Source organism: Chiloscyllium plagiosum, chromosome 10, assembly GCF_004010195.1.
Source record: "Chiloscyllium plagiosum isolate BGI_BamShark_2017 chromosome 10, ASM401019v2, whole genome shotgun sequence".
NCBI lineage: Eukaryota > Metazoa > Chordata > Chondrichthyes > Orectolobiformes > Hemiscylliidae > Chiloscyllium > Chiloscyllium plagiosum.
Genome location: NC_057719.1, coordinates 94601721 through 94623084, shown reverse-complemented (window position 1 = coordinate 94623084; position 21364 = coordinate 94601721). Strand labels below are relative to the sequence as shown.

At 39.7% G+C, this 21364-nt stretch overlaps 1 protein-coding gene across 3 annotated transcripts in view; it reads right to left on the bottom strand.

The window, feature by feature from the left end:
• The window catches only part of LOC122553906 (rho GTPase-activating protein 42-like), a 367560-nt gene that overhangs the window by 66628 nt on the left and 279568 nt on the right, over window positions 1-21364 (bottom strand). For 2 of the 3 annotated variants that reach the window (XM_043698407.1, XM_043698409.1), the window contains 7 exons: window positions 15131-15232; window positions 13806-13916; window positions 8876-8980; window positions 7269-7398; window positions 6538-6638; window positions 5096-5202; window positions 1827-1905 (listed from right to left, as the gene is read on the bottom strand). In XM_043698407.1, the coding sequence (XP_043554342.1) occupies window positions 1827-1905; window positions 5096-5202; window positions 6538-6638; window positions 7269-7398; window positions 8876-8980; window positions 13806-13916; window positions 15131-15232 (735 nt within the window). The remainder of the gene's footprint in view (window positions 1-1826; window positions 1906-5095; window positions 5203-6537; window positions 6639-7268; window positions 7399-8875; window positions 8981-13805; window positions 13917-15130; window positions 15233-21364) is intronic. The other variant, XM_043698408.1, reaches the window with a different exon arrangement.

Genomic DNA, 21364 nt, shown 5'->3' with positions numbered 1-21364 from the left:
CTGTACATGGAGATTGGTGGGTTGGTAGGTGAGGACCAGTAGGGTTCTGTCCTGGTGGCGGTTGTAGGGGCGGGGTTCAAGGGCGGAGGAGCGGGATGTGGAAGAGATGCGGTGGAGGGCATTGTCGACCACGTCGGGGGGGAAATTGCGGTCCTTGAAGAAGGATGCCATCTGGGTTGTGCGTTTTTGGAACTGGTCCTCCTGGGAGCAGATGCGGCGGAGTCGAAGGAATTGGGAGAATGGGATGGCGTTTTTACAGGAGGCAGGATGGGAGGAGGTGTAGTCCGAAACGTCGATTCTCCTGTTCCCTGGATGCTGCCTGACCTGCTGCGCTTTTCCAGCAACACATTTCCAGCTCTGATCTCCAGCATCTGCAGACCTCACTTTCTCCTCAAAGGCACAGCAGGTCAGGCAGCATCTGAGGAGCAAGTAAGTTGATGTTTTAGATAGGAATCTTCTTCAGGACTGGAGAAGGGGGATGGGGATTGAGAGATAAAGGAGGGGTGGGGCTAGAGGAAAGGTAGGCACTGGGTGGGCAAAGGTAGGTTGTGATAATGATAGGTCGGTAGGAGGATGGAGCAGATAGGTGGCAAGGAAGATAGACAGGTAGGTCAGGTCAAGACGGTGGATCTGAGTCGGACGGTTGGATCTGGGATAGGGTGGGGGGAGGGGAGATTCGGAAACTGGTGAATCCAACTGAAGAAGGAATACCTCATCTTCCACCTCGGGAGCTGATAACCACACGGCACGAACATTGAATTCACTAGTTTCCAAATCTCCCCTCCCAGATCCAACCCTCTGACTCAGATCTGCGCTCTTGACCTGACCTACTTGTCCATCTTCCTTCCCACCTGTCACTATCACCTCCTACCTTCACCCACGTATTGCCTATCTTTTCCGTAGCCCCACCTGTCCTTCCTCAATTTATTTCTCAACCCCCTTCCCCCTCGCCAGTCCTGAAGAAGGATCCTGACTGAAATGCTGACTCTTGCTCCTCGGATGCTGCCTGACCTGCTGTGCCTTTTCCGGTGCCACGCTTTATTAACTCTGACTCTCCAGCATCTGCAATTCTCACTGTCTCCTAATCACAGCACACAGCCATTTTTCAGTTACCCTTTCCCAAATGTTATCACAATTCAGCCATTTGTTACCACTCAGTTTTGTGCCATGTCTTATGAAAAGGATTTAAAATATGATTTTCTTTTGTGAATTTTAGGGTATGGAATAATTAGTTTTGTATCTTAAAATGCATTTTAACCAATCAGTAGCGTGTCTGAAAGGTTCTGAAAACTTGATTCAAAAAGTAGAACCCACATATGGGAAGCTGCATTTTTTGCCTCTCACCTCATTAAGATTGCCATGCCACCCCCCCACCTCCCATCCACCATCCTAACAGCAGGCTTGAAAGGTTCAACCCAATGTGTACAAACTGGAAAAGCAAATGTGGGAATTAAAAATTATGTTACAGGACAAGAAAGATGATACTTGACTGTGAGGCTTCTTTCTTACAGCCCTGTGGATCGAAGAGCAAATGACTTGAAATATCAAAAAAAAACAATTTTTATTGTTTCTCCTTGGCTGCCTCCAGGAGGACTAAACCATAAACCGAACACAAGCTCAACTCAAAGTGGAGGATCTGAAGTGAGACAGGAGCAAGAGAGAGGAGGAGGCTCAGAAAAAAGAAAATCGCACTTCACATCCCTTTCCCCCTTCCCAATCAGCATTATCTTCGGGGCACTGATTGGATGCCACAACATGTGGAACATGGAGATGAATGTAACAGGAAGGAATACTGATAACCATCTTTGTTATATATAATCACATACTGGCTCTTTTCCATCCATTGCTTCCAACCAAAGTTTTCTGTTGGCTTCAGACTGAGCTTGTAGTGTTACAATGCCATGTCTGCAAAAAGTAAAGAAATATACAAAGAAGATTTTAAAATATTTACATGTATTTTCTTTTTCTTGTTATATTGAATTCTCAATATTGATACCAAAGTTCAGTAACTTCAAACCCAGCATGACTTAAACTCAACATTTTCACCACTACGATAATTATATACCTTGACAATTTCTCAGCAACGTTCTCCATCACATGCCAACTTTTCACATGGCTTTACCAATCAAGATTATCTACCTTTTTACAGAGAAGGGCATGATGCTTCATTCAATAAAAATATTATAATGATTTGATTGACATCATTGTGCAACTATATCGGAGTCAATCTTCTAACTGGTACAACAGGCAACATTGTGATTTCAAATCTAATGGCTAAAATTAAGTGGACAATAAAAAGCAATAGAAAGCTGCTGCAACCACTTCTACGCTACAATCTTGTCTATGGATATCTCTTTTGGATAAGGTTCCTGTAGAATTCGTCATTCATATTCCAACAATGTTCTACTGTACTCTTCCATGACATGAAATACAAGGAGCTCTTAGACCACTTTTTAAATCCAAAATCAAGGCACTGGTTTTGTTCTTCCTTCCAGCCAACATCCTTAACCTTCTTCCCTCCATTATTCCATAACACCTTCTCCTCAGCCCTTACCGCTGCAGGTACTTTCTTTACTTGTGAGGACCCCTTTGTCACTCAGTAACCATGCCCTTTATCACCAAAATCTCCTTTAGGGGGACAGGTCGATGAAGGAAAATGACTAGAGGAGGTGTTGGTGTCCTCTGTTTCTTGATCCTTCTGAAAACAGGAACAGTTCCGCTCTATCTACTCGCCATACCACTCATGATTTTTTAAAACATTTTTGTTGAATTTCCTTTCAACCTTCTCTTCTCCAAAGAGAACATCTGAGCTTTATTAAATCTATCTTATTTGCAATGCCTTGATATCCTTCCTAAAGTATGGTGTGCACAATTGGATAAAATACTCCCACTGAGATTGAACCAGGTTGTATGAAGATTCATTGTATCTTTCTTGTGATTTTTTGCACATGCATCAATTTATAAAGATCATAGCTTATTAATTACATTTATAAACTGTCCTGTTAGCTTCAACAATGCGTATATATATTCCCACATCCCATTGTTTTCCATCATTAGTCTTACCAAGATTAAATTTCACTTGTCATGTTTCCATACATTCTACAAATCTGTAAATTTGAAGTTTATCAATCCTCTTTATAGTTCACAATATTTCCAAGTTTTGTGCAATTTGCAATTTTTGTAATTGGTTCTGCACACCAAAGTCTTGAGTCATGAATTTCAATTAACAAAAGCAGCGGTCCCAATACCCATTTCAGGGGAACCCTATCATGCACCTTCCTCCAGTCAAAGACAAAATAAATACTCACTGTTATCTGCTGTCTTCCCTGTTACTCAGCCAACTTTGCACCAATGCAGCTAACTGACCTAAAACTCTATAGGCCTTAACTTTGCTGACAAGCCTGTCATGTGCTGTCACTCTATGAAATACCTTTGAAAAACACCACATCAACCACATTACTTCAGAAACCATTTCTGTTACCTCATGGAAACAGCCAAATCAGTTGAAAAACAAAAACAAAGAAAATTTATAGCCCAGGAACAGGCCCTTCTGTCGTCCAAGCCGGAGCCGATCCAAATCCATTGTGTGAACCTATTGCCCAATTCCTAAGCATCTGCTCCCCACCTACTCGTGTTTCTGTTCAGACGCACTTTAAGTGAATATTAAATCAAGTTAAACTTAATTTGTTCTTAACTAATCCACATGTATCTAAGTGACTGTTAATTTTTATCTGAAATTATTGTTTTTAAATGCCTTTCTGCTATTGAGATTAAACTGACTGGCTTGCAGCTGCTGTGCTTTTCCCTGCAAACCATTTTTGAAGAAGGGAGCAACAACTGCTATTCTCCAGCTTCTGTCACTATCTCACTACAGAAAGAGTATTGCAAAATTATGGTTGAACTTCTGCAATTTCCATTCTTTATTCCCTCAATATCTTAGGATACATTTTGACAGGTTATGGTGACTTACCAGCTTTCTCGTACCCATCAATTTCTAGTCGGTCCAGTGTCTTAACTACATCCTCTTTTACTATGATCTCAGAAGTATTCTCATCCTCAGTAGAGATAGATGCAAAGCAGAAAATGTGTTGCTGGAAAAGCGTAGCAGGTCAGGCAGCATCCAGGGAACAGGAGAATCGACGTTTCGGGCATAAGCCCTTCTTCAGGAATGAGGAAAGAGTGTCCAGCAGGCTAAGATAAAAGGTAGGGAGGAGGGACTTGGGGGAGGGCCGTCGGAAATGCGATAGGTGGAAAGAGGTCAAGGTGAGGGTGATAGGTCAGACTGGAGTGGGGGCGGAGAGGTCAGGAAGAAGATTGCAGGTTAGGAAGGCGGTGCTGAGTTCGATGGATTTGACTGAGACAAGGTGGGGGGAGGGGAAATGAGGAAACTGGTGAAATCCGAGTTCATCCCTTGTGGTTGGAGGGTTGCTGCTAATCTCTTTTTATGCTGTATTTTGTTTCTCTTATTTCTTTAACACTACCCTTCAAACGAATCTCTTTCTTGCAATATCAACTGGTCATCTGTTAGTTACACTTCTTTCCTACTTTATTTTGACGAATGTCTATCTATCTTTGTGTGTATCGCTCTCTAATTATCCAGAAATCTCCGACTTAGTTTGCCTGACTTTCAAACTCACCGGATGCACTTGACATATGTTGGCTTTAAAGACAGACGATTGTTCAATTACAGTTGGACCCATAATCTTAGATTCCAAATTAATTGTACCAGATTTATTCTCAACTCATTCAAATTGTTCTCCTGTAATTAATTATTTTCATTCTGGCTTGCTTTTTGTTCTTTTCCATAATTAATTTAAACCTTATGATATTATGATCATTGTCCCTTCAACATTCCTCAAGAAATACTTGATTTAATTGACACACAATTTGAACATTTAAAAATAGCCTTGATAAATGGTTAAAATAAAGTTCCATTGAAGTGTTGTAGGAAGAGGGCAGAATATATAATAAGAAATACTGCTGATTCAGGACAAACATCAACATGGACTGTTCAAGCTGAAAGACTTCGTTCCAATCTATAATTTACACTGACTGACCTTAAGGAATCAATCAAATTCGTAACAATGTATCTTACCTTTCCACCACTTCAATATCAAAACAGAAGCGTTTATCAATTGAGTCCGTCTTTCTTCGAATGCAAAACTTCAGTTTGAATATTTCTGAAGCTGTTACAAGGCCATTCTATTTAATTCCAAAATAACAAATCAGACATTTTCATGTTGAATGAGGCACAATTTCAAACAAGCAATTCTCGTACGGATTAAATGAAATGAATCAATATTTCTCTTGAAAAATATTATATTGTTATCGTCCTTCCAAGGTACAGCTAATGCTACAATTCTATTTCTGTTGAAAGGTTTACTGCATAAATTTATAATACCAACTATTTATTGTTTGTGAAATAGAACATTACAGCAGCTCAAAAGTTCCTTCCCGTATCTAAGTTAGTGCAACTTATATTTGTATAGCATCTTTAATCTTGTGAAATATCTGCAGGAATTCCATAAACATGCTAACAAAAAATATTTGATGTTAAGTTGCATAAAAATATATTTGGACAGGTGACCAAATGTTTGGTCAAAAAGGTAGGTTTTAAAAGGAGCAAGTTAAAGTAGAGAGTAGATTTCGGGAGGGAATTCCAAAGCTATGGGACTAGATAGCATGAAGGGACGGCCAGCAATCTGGGATAATGAAACTTAAAGATATGCAAGACTTCTGAATTGGGAAGGGACAGTGATTCTGAAGGGCTTTGGGTTAGTGGGAGGCTAGTCAGGAAACTTTTACAATAATCAGGCCTATAGATAATAAAGGAGAGTTTCAGCAGCAAATGAAAGAGTCAGGAGCAGCAAAGTAGCTGCTTGTGGTGATTGAACATGAATAGACCTAAAGCTCAATTCAGAATCAATTAAACTGCCAATGTTGCAAACAATCTGGCTGAGAGTTAAGACCATAGCCAGTGAAATGGATGGATTTGGTGGCTACAGAATGGAGTTTGTGCTGAGGATCAAATATACTGGCTTTGGTTTTCCAAATATTTAATTGACAAAATTTGTGTTAATCAAATATTGAATGTGATAAATCAGAAGCTAGGAAAAGTAATGATGAAATAAAGTAAAGTTTTGTCAGCACAAAACTTAAATGTAATGCTGTATTTTAAGATAATGTCGCAAAAGGCAACTTGAAAAGGAGAGACTGGAAGAGGCCAATAGCATAACTTTGAAAAATATTGGATGAATTGGTGCAGAAATGAAGAAAAGATAGATAGGAGGAGAAATGTATTTACACCAAATTGGACATTGGACAAAACAGTGGAGTCATTCACAAAGATAACAGATAGGTCAGATATGAGAAGGAGGGATAAGTTAAAATGGCCACAGTTTCATAAGATGCAAATTGTGCCTTTCAAAATGATCCTTTCTGCGGTTGCATCCAGAGACCTGGTTAGAAAATGCAAACATGGCAGTGGGAGAAAAGTGAAATTATTGATCATTTATATCAGAAAATATTTGAATTTACCAATTTTCCTCCTGACTTAGGTTCACATAAGGTCATTGAAAATGCTTTTGTTGCTTTGTCATAGGTACAGTAGTGTTTTATCCATGCAAATCCAAGGGGTCCTAAACAAAAGAATGAACTATTAATGAACAATTTGCACACAATGGAACAAAGACAGTATTCAAATCATTTTTAAATGTAGCTGTTGTTTGAAGACCAAACTGAACAAAGGGAGACTTTTCTTACAAAGAAACAATTAGGATTAAATATGCAAGTTGCTTATACAATTGGAACAACGATTCACAACTGATAAAGAACACCTCTTCTAGAAATTCAAAACGTACAAAACTTAAGATGATTAAGGAATGAACAATTAAATTTTGTTCTATTTGGATTCCAGAAGTAAGATTAAATTAATTGATGTCTTCAATGCTACAATTGATGTCATGTTTAGAATAAGAGCTATAAATGTCTGTACTCTACAGCAATTTCATTCTTCTCACATAGACAGCATACAAACAACCAATTAAAATTCTGGGCCTTTGTACATCACTGCTAATTGGAAAGGTTAAGGGTGACCGAGTAGTGTGCCATCAGAACACCAATAGCTGTAAGACTAACATAGTTTATTTTTTGATAGCATAAAGGAATGTAATTTAAGAGTTTTATGTGGCTGCAGAAAGTTCACAACTTTATTTTAGAACAGTAAATGATAAGAAAACAAACAACAAAAACATCTTTTGTACACTTACGTTTTTCCTGCACATAAAGATATCCCTCCATTGTCCATTGACCAGGTGGTTTGTAATCCTGAGGGGCTGACTTCATTCTCTGCATCAATCTTTCCACTTCCTGTCTGGTACTTTCAAAATTATTTCTGGTCTTGAATAAAATAAAACCATAATAATATATTTTATTGCTCAGCAGTCAAATGCATGTTAGAATTATTTAATAACAGTGGATGTAACAGTGCTCTCAATCTGAAAACTATCATTAACATCTGGAAGTACACATATGCAGTTAAACACAAGTATTCACTGCTCTTGCAAAAACTCAGCAAAAAAAATCATCTCACCATCTAGACTCTAATTTAAATGTTCTAGACAGTTTGAAGTTCGTGTTCTGAAATGTCAGACTAATTACAGACTTAATTAATGAGAAAAATTAAGTCAAATCATTTCAGTCTAAGTACCGGAAACAAAAAATGCTGGAAATCACAGCAGGTCAGGCATTATCCATGGAGAGAGAGCAAGCTATCATTTTCAGTCTAGGTGACTCTTCATCAGAGCAACGATAAAAAGAACAGAATTTGGCAGTTATAAATTTCCCATGTCAGAATAGTGCAGTTTGAAGTGAGCCTTCAAGCTCCGACCTGCTCCAGGTTATCAGTCAAGGCCATTTGCAGTTCCCGCTGCTGAAAGCTCATTAAGCCACAGTGCTTCACTGCGGGAGGACTTCCTGGGAGTACAGAAAAGGCATATGGAAGACTATCTAATTTGGAATACTTACTTAGATGAGGGATATAAGACTAAATATGCTGTTCAATTAAATTTTAATCCAGTTCACTAAGTAGCAAATCACAATTTCAGTCTCAAATGTTTTATTCTCCATCACCAACTTTCTTAACTTTTTCTATTTAATTGATAATGCCATGTTTAACACTCTAGTAAACATTCCTCGCTTATTCCTTCTACGTTCCAAATGCATAACTCTTCACATTCTTAAGCCTCTGCACATCTTTATTATTGTATAAGATCATGGTTCTAAAAGAGTTAATGTTCTTGTTACATTAGCTCCACCCATTCTACTGATGTCATACAGTTTAGCTTTTGGAAGATAGCAAATGAATCTGTATTGACATGCTAAGTTCTTTGTAATTTTGGCTGACTAACTGTAACTCATTTATTGCTTTTGGGCAATAAATCTCGAAGTTATCTAATAATGGTTTCTTTTCCATATTTCACAGTAGTGCATTGTCTACCACTAATCACTAGGTAGGCCTAAGGCAAAGGAAAGACAAAGGAGGAATGGTAGCTGGGCACCACTTTGAAAACCTTTATCTAGTACCACACATTGGTAGAGGTGATGCCAGCAGAGGTCATTTTGGAAAACACTACATCTACCTCAAAATTAAGCCAATACACATTTTGTTGGACATTTTCATCATTTTCCAGGAGCTAAATACTCCCAAGTTTCTCATCTTCTAAGTTATTCATTCTGTTCAAAACTTCAAAACTTTAAAACCAAACTTAGCATCATTAATCACTCTTCCCTAATCTACCTCCTTTTAAATCATCATAGAATCCTGCACTACTGATCTAAACCTTCCACTGTGGTATTGTAATAGAGGATGTCTTACGTTTTGCAGATTGTACTGGAGCTGCTGTTTGTATGGAGCAAATTCCTGTGCAAGCTCATAGCCTTCATGATAGAATGTGAATAACCCTTGAAGAAATGCCAACAACTGTGGAAATATAAGCAGATTTTCACAGAAGAAGCAATTAATAAAATGATAGCGCAGTTTGGAAATTATACCTTACAAGATCTTCCCAAGCCTGCTTCACCACTTCTGCGGGAGATTTATATCTGAAGTGATGCTTATCCTATCTTGTCTTTATATGTGGGTCAGAGAGAATGAGAGACACCATTATAAGAATTACTAGATAATTATCCTCGCATTTTCACAGGAAATTAAGCAGAATATCCAATTTGTCAATGTGAGTCAATTACTTCAAATGTTATTTCTAAAGAGTACTGCTTAAATATAACATATTATGGATGAGATCAAATTAAACAACATTTGGAAGATGAGAGTTATTCCGCTTCAAACACAAACAATGAAATTAGTTTTAATAATTATGGAATATTATATAATCTGTGCTATTGAAATCAAGCCAGTCAGTCATGAATGAAAATATTAATTTAGAATTATTACACTTCATTTCAAAACTCTATTGGGTCCATATTGAAAGCATTAGCTTTCATCTTGCACCACTCATGACCTAAGCATATGCTGTATTAAGGATTTTCACAGCCAATGAGTATTTTTGAAATGTAATTATTATTTTAATGTAGGCAAACCTTGTAGCCAATCTGCACACAGCAAGGTCCTACCAACAGCAATGAAATAAGTAATGAAGTACAGTTTTGGTGATGTTACTTGAGGAATTGATATTGGCATGGACTCAGAAAACTCTCAAACTTTTTCCATTGAAAACATTTACCACCCACATTATGAAGTTGCTACATCTGACTGTCTCAACAGGTTCCAGTTATAGGGATGGTAGTAATGTCAAACAATTTTTCTATTCCTTTAAATAGCTTTAAAAAACTCCCATGATCTTAATTTCTCCACAGTCAATGATCCATGCCTCTTCAACCTCTCCTCATAATTCAGTTATCTTTAGTTAGATAATCAGTTTGTCACAAACGCTACAAGTTTATTTTTGTGGTGCAATGAGTAGAATTGTATGCAGTATTACAGGTGTGACTGTAAGTATGCCTTGAATAGATCCATTAACAGCCATGCGATCTGTACTCTAATACTCTATATCTCAAAATCCATTTTGCTTTCCTCAAGTTGGTAGAGGTCAGGAACTGGATGAGTTGAAACTTTATTGCTGGAACAGCACAGCAGGTCAGGCAGCATCCAGGGAACAGGAGATTCGACGTTTCGGGAAAACCAAACTGACCATCAGTGACTAAGTTATTGTTAAGTAAGTCCCACTTGATCATACAGCCAATGACTTCTATCACTTTGCTGATGATTGGGATGATAATGGGACTGCCAAAGCTATTAAGGAACTGTCCAAAAATAAATGCGTTGGATTAAACAAAAAGTGTTAAGGGTTTTAGTGTTTCTCTTGACAGCAGCCATTGTAAGATTTATGCATGGCAGCTATCTCAAACCGTAATTTTCACAATGGGGAATCTAACTAGTGAGCATTCTGATTGACAGCTCCAACTGCTTATTTAAGTCATAGAGTCAAAATCAAAGAGATGTACAGCACGGGGACAGACCCTTTGCTTTCATAAGGAATTAGTTGAAGGAATTTCAACTTATTGATTATTATTGTATCAATAAGAGTGTTTCTTTCAATATGACATCATCAATATACACACAACTTCATTTTCTGTCAGTATGCTTCCAAAGATATGTCAATGCGGATATGGGTGAGTTGGCAGAGAGCGAGAAGGACAAAAGGAGAGGACACAAGTTACTTGGGTTCACACTGAGTTTGCATTGGAACTATTCAATTGTTAAGCAAAGTAGGTATGAGATGCCATGGGAGTGGAAAGATTGCAACAAGGTATCATGGAGATAGGAAGGACCACAGTTAAGGAAGTATGAGGAGCCAGAGGGGAAGGATACAGGGAGTAGTATTTTCTTAATTCACTCATGGAAGTGCGCATTGCAGGCCCATTGTTCTTATTCAAGGGCAACTAGGGAAAAGCAAAGAGAACAAAGGACAAAGAAAATTTAGAGCCCAGGAACAGGCCCTTCGGCCCTCCAAGCCTGAGCCGATCCAAATGTACTGTCTAAACCTGAATGAATCTACGTGCCTGCCTCTACCACCTCTGCTGGCAACGCGTTCCAAACGCCCACCACCCTCTGTGTGAAGTACTTGCCACGTGTATTCCCCTTAAACTTTCCACCTTTCACCTTGAAAGTATGACCTCTCGTTATTAAATCCTTTACCCTGGGAAAAAGCTTGTCTCTTTCCACCCTATCTATACCCTTCATGATTTTGTAAACCTCAATCAGGTCCCCCCTCAACCTCTCTTCATAGCTAGCACCTTCCATACCAGGCAACATCCTCGTAAACGTTCTCTGCACCCTCTCCAAAGCGTCCACATCCTTTTGGTAATGTGGTGACCAGAACTGTACACAGTATTCTAAATGCAGCCGAACCAATGTCTTGTACAATTTTAACATGACTTGCCAGCTCTTATACTCAATACCCCATCCAATGAAAGCAAGCATACTATATGCCTTTTTGACCATTCTATCCACCTGTGCAGAAACATTCAGGGTACAGTGGACCTGCACTCCCAGATCTCTCTGCCCATCAACTTTTCCCAAGGCTCTTCCAGTCATTGTATAATTTGCTCTAGAATTAGTCTTGCCTAAATGCATCACCTCACATTTGTCTGGATTGAAAACCATCTGCCACTTTTCCACCCAACTCTCCAGTCTATCCATATCCTCCTGTATTCTCTGACAGTCCCTTATGCTTTCTGCTACTCCACCAATCTTTGTGTCATCTGCAAACTTGCTGATCATTCCAACAGTGCCCTCTTCCAGATCATTTATGTTTATTACAAACAACAGTGGCCCCAACACTGACCCCTGTGGAACACCACTAGTCACCTTTCTCCATTTCGATAAACTCCCTTCAACTACTACACTCTGTCTCCTGTTGCTCAACCAGTTCTTTATCCACCTAGCTAGAACACCCTGCACACCATGTGACTTCACTTTCTCCATTAGTCGACCATGGGGAACCTTATCAAATGCCTTTCTAAAGTCCATGTATATGATAGCGACAGCTCTTCCTTCATCTAACAACTTGGTCACTTCCTGGAAGAACTCTATTAGGTTGGTAAGGCATAATCTCCCCCACACAAAATCATGTTGCCTATCACTGATAAGCTCATTATTTTCTAAATATAAATAGATCCTATCCCTCAGTACCTTCTCCAGCAACTTGCCACCACTGACGTCAAGCTCACTGGTCTGTAGTTACCCGAAATATCCCTACTACCCTTCTTGTACAGGGGGACGACATGAGCAACCCTCCAGTCCTCCGGCACCTCACCTGTATTTATGGATGCCACAAAGATATCTGTCAGGGCCCAGCTATTTCCTCTCTCGCCTCCCTCAGCAACCTGGGATAGATCTCATCCGGTCCTGGGATTTGTCCACCTTAATAATCTCTAGCCTACCCAACACATCTTCCCCACTTATGTCAATGTGATCCAGACTAATCAAACTTCAATCTCTAATCTCAACATTCATTATGTTCCTCTCCTCAGTGAACACTGATGCAAACTAATTATTCAGAATCTCACCCATTCTCTCAGGTTCAACACACAGCCTTCCTTCGTTATCCTTTAGTGGACCAATCCTTTCTCTAGTTACCCGCTTAATTCTTACATAAGAATAAAATGCTTTGGGATTTTCCTTAATTCTGCGCGCTAAAGATATTTCATGACCCCTTTTAGCCCGCTTGATTCCTTGTTTAAGACCTGTCCTACTCTTCCAATATTCCTCCAGGGCCCATTTGTTCTTAGCTGCCTAGACCTTATGTACGCTTCCCTTTTCCTCTTGGTTAGTCGTACAATTTCTCCTGTCATCCACCGTTCACGAGTCTTGCCCTTCCTATCCTTTGCCTTCAACGGACATGCCTATCCTGCACTATCTTCAACCTATGTTTGAAAGCCTTCCACATCTCAGAGTAGATGGTAGTGACCCACCTTCTTGTACCACTGTAGTCCAAATGTTCTAGATAAACTCACAAAACCATTAGGGAGGGAATTCCAGTTTTTTGGCCTAATAACACTGAAGGAATGGCAATATATTTCCAAGTCAGGATTATGAGTAGATTGGATGGGGAACTTGTAGATCATGGTGTTCCTGCATGTTTGCTGCTCTTGTGCTTCTAGATGGTAGGTTTGTGGAATAGCTCTCGCCGTGGCAGATGTGACTAAGACCAGAGGGCATACGTTTAAAGTGAAGGGTGGATGGTTCAGAGGGGTCAGAGGAAATTATTTCACCCAGAGGGTGGTAGAAATATGGAACATGGTGAATGCAGGTACTGTCGCAATATTTAAGAAGCATCTGAATGAGCACGGAAAATGCCAAGGCATTGTAGGCTTTGGACAAAGTGTAGGTAAACGGAATTAGTGTAGTTTGTTGTTTGTTAGTTAGCATAGACGCAGTGGGACAAAGGGGCTGTTCATATGCTGTATGACTCTATAGTCCACAGTTATCAGCAAGGTAATCGGAAAATGAAGCAGTGATACCATGAGAAAAAACCTTCTCTCTTGCAAATGACTAGGATCTGGAATGTACTGTCTGGGAGTGTGCAATTTCAGGATCATTTGAAGCTTTCAAAAATAAATCAGATTATTACATAAAAAGAAAAATGTCCCAAAGATATTGGGAATTATCAGGGGAGTAGCACAAGGTGAATGATCCCTTTGGAGGGCCAGCACAGACACGTTTGTCCTTGATGATAACCTTCTAGGCTGTAACCATTCTATAATTCTATAATTCCATTACTTACAGGTTCAACAAACTCAAATTTCTTCTTTTCCTGAACTTCTTGAACTTTGAACACATATTCCAATGAAGCTTCATAAAAATTCTGCCGTTCCTTGTCAATTTGTGTATCAGCCTGTAATAGAAGGAATTTACATTTTGTTTGGAATGCCAATTTGATTTAATTTAAAACTTCAAAGAATTTAATTACATTGAATATTGGCATACTCAAATATAGTTCCAGATTCACGTTTGCAATTCATATTACTTGATATTAAGCAATAGGATTCTCTAAAGGTAAACATACAGGTTGAGTCCGTGATTAAGAAAGCGAATGCAATGTTGTCAATTATCTCAAGAGGGTTGGAATATAAAAGCACCGCTGTGCTACTGAGACTTTATAAAGCTCTGGTTAGGCCTCATTTGGAGTACTGTGTCCAGTTTTGGTCCCCACACCTCAGGAAGGACATACTGGCACTGGAACGTGTCCAGCGGAGATTCACACGGATGATCCCTGGAATGACAGATCAATTCATTGCCGCGGAGTGCAGTGGAGGCTGGGACGCTAAATGTCTTCCAGGCAGAAATTGATAAATTCTTGATGTCACAAGGAATTAAGGGCTACGGGGAGAATGCTGGTAAGTGGAGTTGAAATGCCCATCAGCCATGATTGAATGGTGGAGTGGACTCGATGGGCCGAATGGCCTTACTTCCGCTCCTATGTCTTATGGTCTAATAGTTTCCTAGTGTTAGGTTGCTTAACATGTCCCATTTAAGGAGGCTCCTAACCACCATATTTATATTCTGAGACATCAAAGGAGGCAGCCGAGAACACTTGCTTCCACTAAGCTCCTTCTATTTTCCCTCCTACAATTGTTGGGGCAGGAAGATTTTACTGATTTAATTAGAAGCTCTTTTTAAACCTGTGATACAGAAATGGAAGGCTTCACATCCAATCTTTCAGCAAGGGCTGACTATTTCTGAATGGTACCAATGCAGAATTCTAACATGATGCTTACTCTTTCACCTTATTACTTGAATGTAGACCCAGGAAAGACTGAACAAGTCAACAATCAAACTAGTATATCCTTTTAAATAATAAAAATCAATATCATTCAAAATCCATTACTTATAGGGTTTTAAATTGGGGCCAAACTTTCTTTGGGATAATGTAATTTTCTAGGTTATAATTTGTGCGAAATCATACAACTGGGATGTGTGAAAGTAGTCATTTTTGGAACAAGCAGAAGCCAACCGGAGATTAGTTAAGGAAATTTTTAATAAATATTTGCATTCTAAACCATAATAAATATTCCTTAAAACGGTTCTATAAGGCAAGAATGTTCTTACCTCTTGTAAATGTGCTTCCTTTTTCCTTGATGATAGACTCAAATGCTTCTCCAATATAGAATAGTATTTCTCGCTTTCTTTATCAAATTTTTTCTTTCCGTCCTAAAAAATATAGATAATATACTTTTTGGAAACAACTGATCAGAAACATTTCAATGCATTATTCCCTTTAATTTGTTTGTTTTTGGTAATGGCAAATTGCGCTATGGTGAGTGTTGATTTCATTTCTTTACAAAGTAAGAAGTGATTAATAACACAATATCAATAAGAATGGAAAATATATTAAACCAATTTATTCAGCTACCATAATCAACTGTTTATCTTAAACTGAACTGACTATTACTCACCATTGAAGTGTTTTTCTTTTAAGTATACAGTCACCAAAAACATAGTTTACAAATGTACTAATAAACTACAGCAACAGAGAACAGAATACTCTTGCAAAGATAACTGTTAAACTGCTAAAGCTTTTTACAGTCAGTAGTGAGAACAGGAAAAAAAGCAGTGAGAGGAGTAAAAGTTCACAAACAGCCGAGAAAATAAATCCAGATTGAGCAGCCACAAAAACAGGCTGATTGCTGGACCCTCAAAGCAGGTTTAATCCCTCAGCGAGGAAGTCGAAGTAAGACTTCTGGCAATCATTTCGCAGTGTTGGTGATGACTTACCCTTACTCGACAGCAAGTTAAGCAACTTCTTCAGAAACAAGCTTCAGGTATATTGAGTGAAAAAATTGAGAATAAGACCAGTTGTCAGTGTGACAATTATCTCAGATGACACCCTATGATGAGTTAAGGTGATCATATTACCACCTAATTTAATCTTTGAGTAGTTGGAGGCATTTTGATTACAGTTGAAGGGATGTCACATATCTTACTGATATTCAAAGATCACACATATGTGGAAAAAGTGTGCATCATCAGTATCCAGCAGTCTTCCATAGTGAGTAAGAAGGTATGCTTTACCCTCAACTTCCTTCCAACTCTTAAACATTGTCTTTGAGCACCTATATCCCAAATTAGTCACACGATTGGAAAAACTTGAAGCCCCTTTTAGGTTACTTCGAAAGGTGACACGAAACTAGCTTGTCTCTTTCTTCTGTTGAAAGATCTTCCTAAATGTAAAGAAATAATTGGATGACATTGTAAATATGGGTTATCTCCCCAGTCACTGAACCTACAGAATAGTGCCGAGGTAGCCACAGTTCCTGAGACAAATAGTTCAATAAAAGTATCTATGGATTCCTCACAACTTTATAAAGCAGTTGCAAAAGTCATTGATCCCTGGTCTACAGTTGATGAAAGTTTCGCAATGCCTTCTACTTGTAGAATATTTATAAAGTTGGATGCCAATAACAGTTTTATCAGGTCCCTCTTGATGTGACAACTCAAATCTACAGCGTCTTTTATAATACTGCTTCAATAATGCATTGGAAAGTCTCAATGTAGTCTATGTCAACATTTTACATTGATCACTTTATGTATATATGCCATAGCTGATATCCTGAAACGTGCTATAACCACCCAGCTGCCTGGTAAGTGTTGACACAATTTCCTGAAATGTTTTCATGCAGTGTGTCTTACACTCAGAGACAAACATGAAACTTCAAGGATTCTCTTTGGTTTCTGGGCCACATTATCATTTAATAAGATAAAAATATCTTTAAGAAGAAAATACAAGCTGACCTCCCCGACGCCCCCAAAACAAAACTAAAGCAGCCTTGGAGATTCTCACTCTGAAGTCAATGCACAATCTGCAATGGTTTCTTGTTATGGTGAATCAATTATGATAGGGTTAGTTGCAACAGTTCAGTACATTGTAAATGGGATTTTTCTTCACTTTAAAGTTGCACTTCAGAGCACACCTGAAACTAACAATGCAATGATACTGCAAGTACATTTTGTGCACAGAGACAGGCAGCCAGCCAACTGATTGGACCAGGCGACATCTCAGGGCTGCTCATTTGCTGTATTAAGGCTCACTTACCTCGGACCTCCCTGGATGCTGACACCAAGTCTGCCTTGCCTTGCCTTTTCATGTTTTGCCACCAAAGCTACCAAACTAACAGTATTTATGTCTTGCCTGGTCATTAAGGGCTGTCACAAAACTAGAATGCATGTCACTACCAAACACAATCTCAGCCAAGACAAGGGAGACGGTTATCAGTCAGGGCTCCTGATACAGTAAGCCAAGGGCAGCCTTTGATATCACTGTAGAAACTTGGGCACAATCAGTCAGCCCCTCAAGTCTGTCAGGATCATTTAGCTTATAATAGGTAAAGAGCTGAATGTCAGGCAAAACAAAGACCTGACTTGACTTTTTTTCTGCCCTTTTATGGACTGTTGTCTCCAAGGGAGGATTGAGCGAGATGAAAGAAACTGTGAGTGATGGAACTAGTGGAGGAATGGAGCAATGGGTAGTGAGGTGTCCTGAGTGAGTAAGTAGGCTGTGCAGTAGCCATGCTAAGTTAGAGTGAGGGCAACTAAGGGAAGATGCTACATGTAATGTACTGAGAGTAGTGGAGCATGAGCTTTGGTGGAAGAGATGATTGCAGTGGCAGAGATAAAGTGATTGTGAGGTAGCAGAGAAAAGATGGGCACTGATACTTGCTGAGTGCAGAAGGTCATATTCCTTTTTCCTTCATTGCTGTGCATTCTTCCAGACGCTGACACTGCAATGAGGTGGTGGGCAACATCTGACCAATGTGGCAGGGTCCTGGCATCACGGTTTCCTCTGATGGCCCTGAGGAAGGAGAACAGCTCTCCTCTGCATCATCCCATCCACCAGGACTTCAGGTGCTCGTCAGCAAACTGAGGTGCCAATTTCCCCTTATCTAACACATTCAGGACAAAGATGAGGAACCATGCAACGTAGTCCCACATTGACGGTGTTTGCCAAGATAGACAACGGCCTTTTAATGGTAATATGGATACCAGAGATGCCAGTCTATTCTGGGATATCTTGGCAATGGCGAATTACTCCAAATGTGGCAAATGGTAGAATCCAGCTAGCATCAAACAAATAGTGTCATTGGAGTTTGGTAGTTAACCAGGTGAATTTGGAATATTAGCTTGAGATAACTTGCTATACCTCACAGAGAGACATCCTCTGAGAGAATTGATGAAATTGAAACTTAGCCAAAATAGCTTAAGATTCAGCCCAAAGTGATTGCTTTCAGCTGATTGTAGAAAGAGCACAGAATCCTGAATAAGATTAAACACTGCAGATAACATCATTTGATGAAAATCACGAAGTTAATTTACTGCACAACAAGGCAATACAGTCAAATTTAATCACTCAAACCTCAAAAACTATTATTCCAGTACAGCTCAATTGAAAATATTTTTGTTGGGCATAGCAATAATGTTATAATTGTGCGAATAAGCCTATTAGTGGGTGACTGAAATAGTTAGAGCCACAGATATCATAATTTTCTTTGCTATAATATGATGCAATGCTTGGGGTAGAGTGCTGTCACTAATCTTCTTTTCCGTGCCAGTGTCAGGAACTATCCAGTAACCTGTGTGGAGGACATGTCATAGAGATGTACAGCATAGAGACAGACCCTTTGGTCCAACTTGTCCATTCCAACCCAATCTAGTCCCACCTGTCAGCACCTGGCCCAAATCCCTCCAAACCTTTCCTATTCATATACCCATCCAGATGCCTTATAAATGTTGAATTCTATTAGCCTCCACCACTTCCTCTGACAGCTCATTCCATACACGCACCACCCTCTGCATGAAAAGGTTGCCCCTTAGGTCTCTTTTATATCTTTTCCCTCTCGACCTAAAACTATGCCCTCTAGTTCTGGACTCCCCCAACCGAAGGAAAAGACTTTGTCTATTTACCCTATCCATGCCCCTCATGATTTTATAAACCTCTATAAGGTCACCCCTCAGCCTCCGACGCTCCAGGGAAAGTAGCCTCAGCCTGTTCAACCTTTCCTTATAGCTCAAATCCTCCAACGCTGGCAACATCCTTGTAAATCTTTTCTGAACCCTTTCAAGTTCCACAACATCTTTCCAATAGGAAGGAGACCAGAATAGCTTGCAACATTCCAACAGTGGCCTAACCAATGTCCTGTACAGCCGCAACATGACCTCCTAACTCCTGTACTCAACCAATTTTGGTGTCATCTGCAAACTTACTAATTATTCCTCTTATGCTCACATCCAAATTATTTACATAAATGATGAAAAGTAGAGGACCCAGCACTGATTCTTGTGGCACTCCACTGATCACAGGCCTCCAGTCTGAAAAACAACTCTCCACCATCACCCAGAGCCAGTTCTGTACCCAAATGGCTAATTCTCCCTGTATTCCATGAGATCTAACCTTGCTAACCAGTCTCCCACGGGGAACCTTGTCGAACGCCTGACTGAAGTCCATATAAATCACATCGACCATTCTGCCCTCATCAATCCTCTTTGTTACTTCTTCAAAAACCTCAATCAAGTTTATGAGATATGGTTCCCATGCATAAAGCCATGTTGACTATTGCTAATCAGTCCTTGCCTTTCCAAATAAATGTACATTTACATTTGTCCCTCAGGATTCTCTCCAACAATTTGCCCATGTCATAATCAGTCTCTGCAAACAAGGTATTTGTATTCCAAACAACTATAGTTTACTACATAAACAAATTTTGAGAAGATTTGTAGCTCGGGTTGAGGTTCTGGATATAGATTTGCTTGCTGAGCTGGAAGGTTCATTTTCAGACATTCCATCACCATTCCAGGTAACATCTTCAGTGAGCCTCCGGACAAAGCACTGCTGGTGTTTCCTGCATTTATATGTTTGGGTTTCATTGGATTGGTGATGTCGTTTCCTGTGGTGACATCATTTCCACTGGTGATGTAATTTCCTGTTCTTTTTCTCTGGGGGTGGTAAATGGGGTCCAAGTCAATGTGTTTGTTGATAGAGTTCCAGTTGGAATGCCATGCGTCTAGGAATTCTCGTGCATGTCTCTGTTTGGCTTGTGCTAGGATGGGTGTGTTGCCTCAGTCGAAGTGGTGCCCTTCCTTATCTGTATGTAAGGATACAAGTGAGAGATGGTCATGTCTTTTTGTGGCTAGTTGGTGTTCATGTATCCTGGTGGCTAGTTTACTGCCTATTTGTCCAATGTAATGTTTGTTACATCACCAACCCAAGGAAACCCAAACATATAAATAGAAGCAGGATATGCCAGCAGTGCTTTGTCTGGAGGCTCACTGAAGATGTTACCTAGTATGATGACGAAACACCTGAAAATGAGCCTTCCAGCTCAGCGAGCAAACCTACATCCAGTTTATTATATGTCAGGAACTACGTACAGATAACATTCATTCTGAGGCACATTAACTATTACTGATGAGAGAGAGTAAAGACATATTTGTTTCCACCGGCAGACCATGTCAGAGACCAATGCCTGTCCAGCCAAACTACCTGATGATCGATCCAGTGATATGTTTTACATCAGAACAGACAGAGGTTCAGTTTGCCTCTTAGATTAACCCTTTCATATCCATCACCTTAAACAAAGGTTTTCACACCCTATTAGCACTGTTCTGTGTTGGGGATGAGCATGTTAATCTATACAGTAGCATTTTATGGACATTAGTTTGCTTTCTTAACACTTAATCATTTTACCAGATGAAGTGGCCAGCCTTGGTTTATTTCACATTTTTAGCGTATACACGCAGAGTCTTCAGAATGAACTTAATGCCTCTGCATTGGTTTTAATGCAGAGGCTGACAATTTGTATGAACTGGGAAGTACTGGGCAATCAATCTATCATTCTGACAGGAGTGCACATGTTGCTGTGAGGCACGGTACTATGTCAACATCAGAGCTGCAGCGTGTGCCAGCAGTTTACACAAAACACGGTATGTCCTAAGAACATATAGCCATGTATGAAAATCAAACAGGTTCAGTCCTTAGTGGTGTAAAGGGTATTGTCAATTGTGGGTACTGTCACAGTCAGTCAAGAGGCTCATCCTAATCTAGACCAAGGGTTAGAACATAGAACATAGAAAAATACAGCGCAGTACAGGCCCTTTGGCCCTCGATGTTGCGCCGATCCAAGCCCACCTAACCTACACTAGCCCACTATCCTCCATATGCCTATCCAATGCCCGTTTAAATGCCCATAAAGAGGGAGAGTCCACCACTGCTACTGGCAGGGCATTCCATGAATTCACGACTCGCTGAGTAAAGAACCTACCCCTAACATCTGTCCTATACCTACCCCCCTT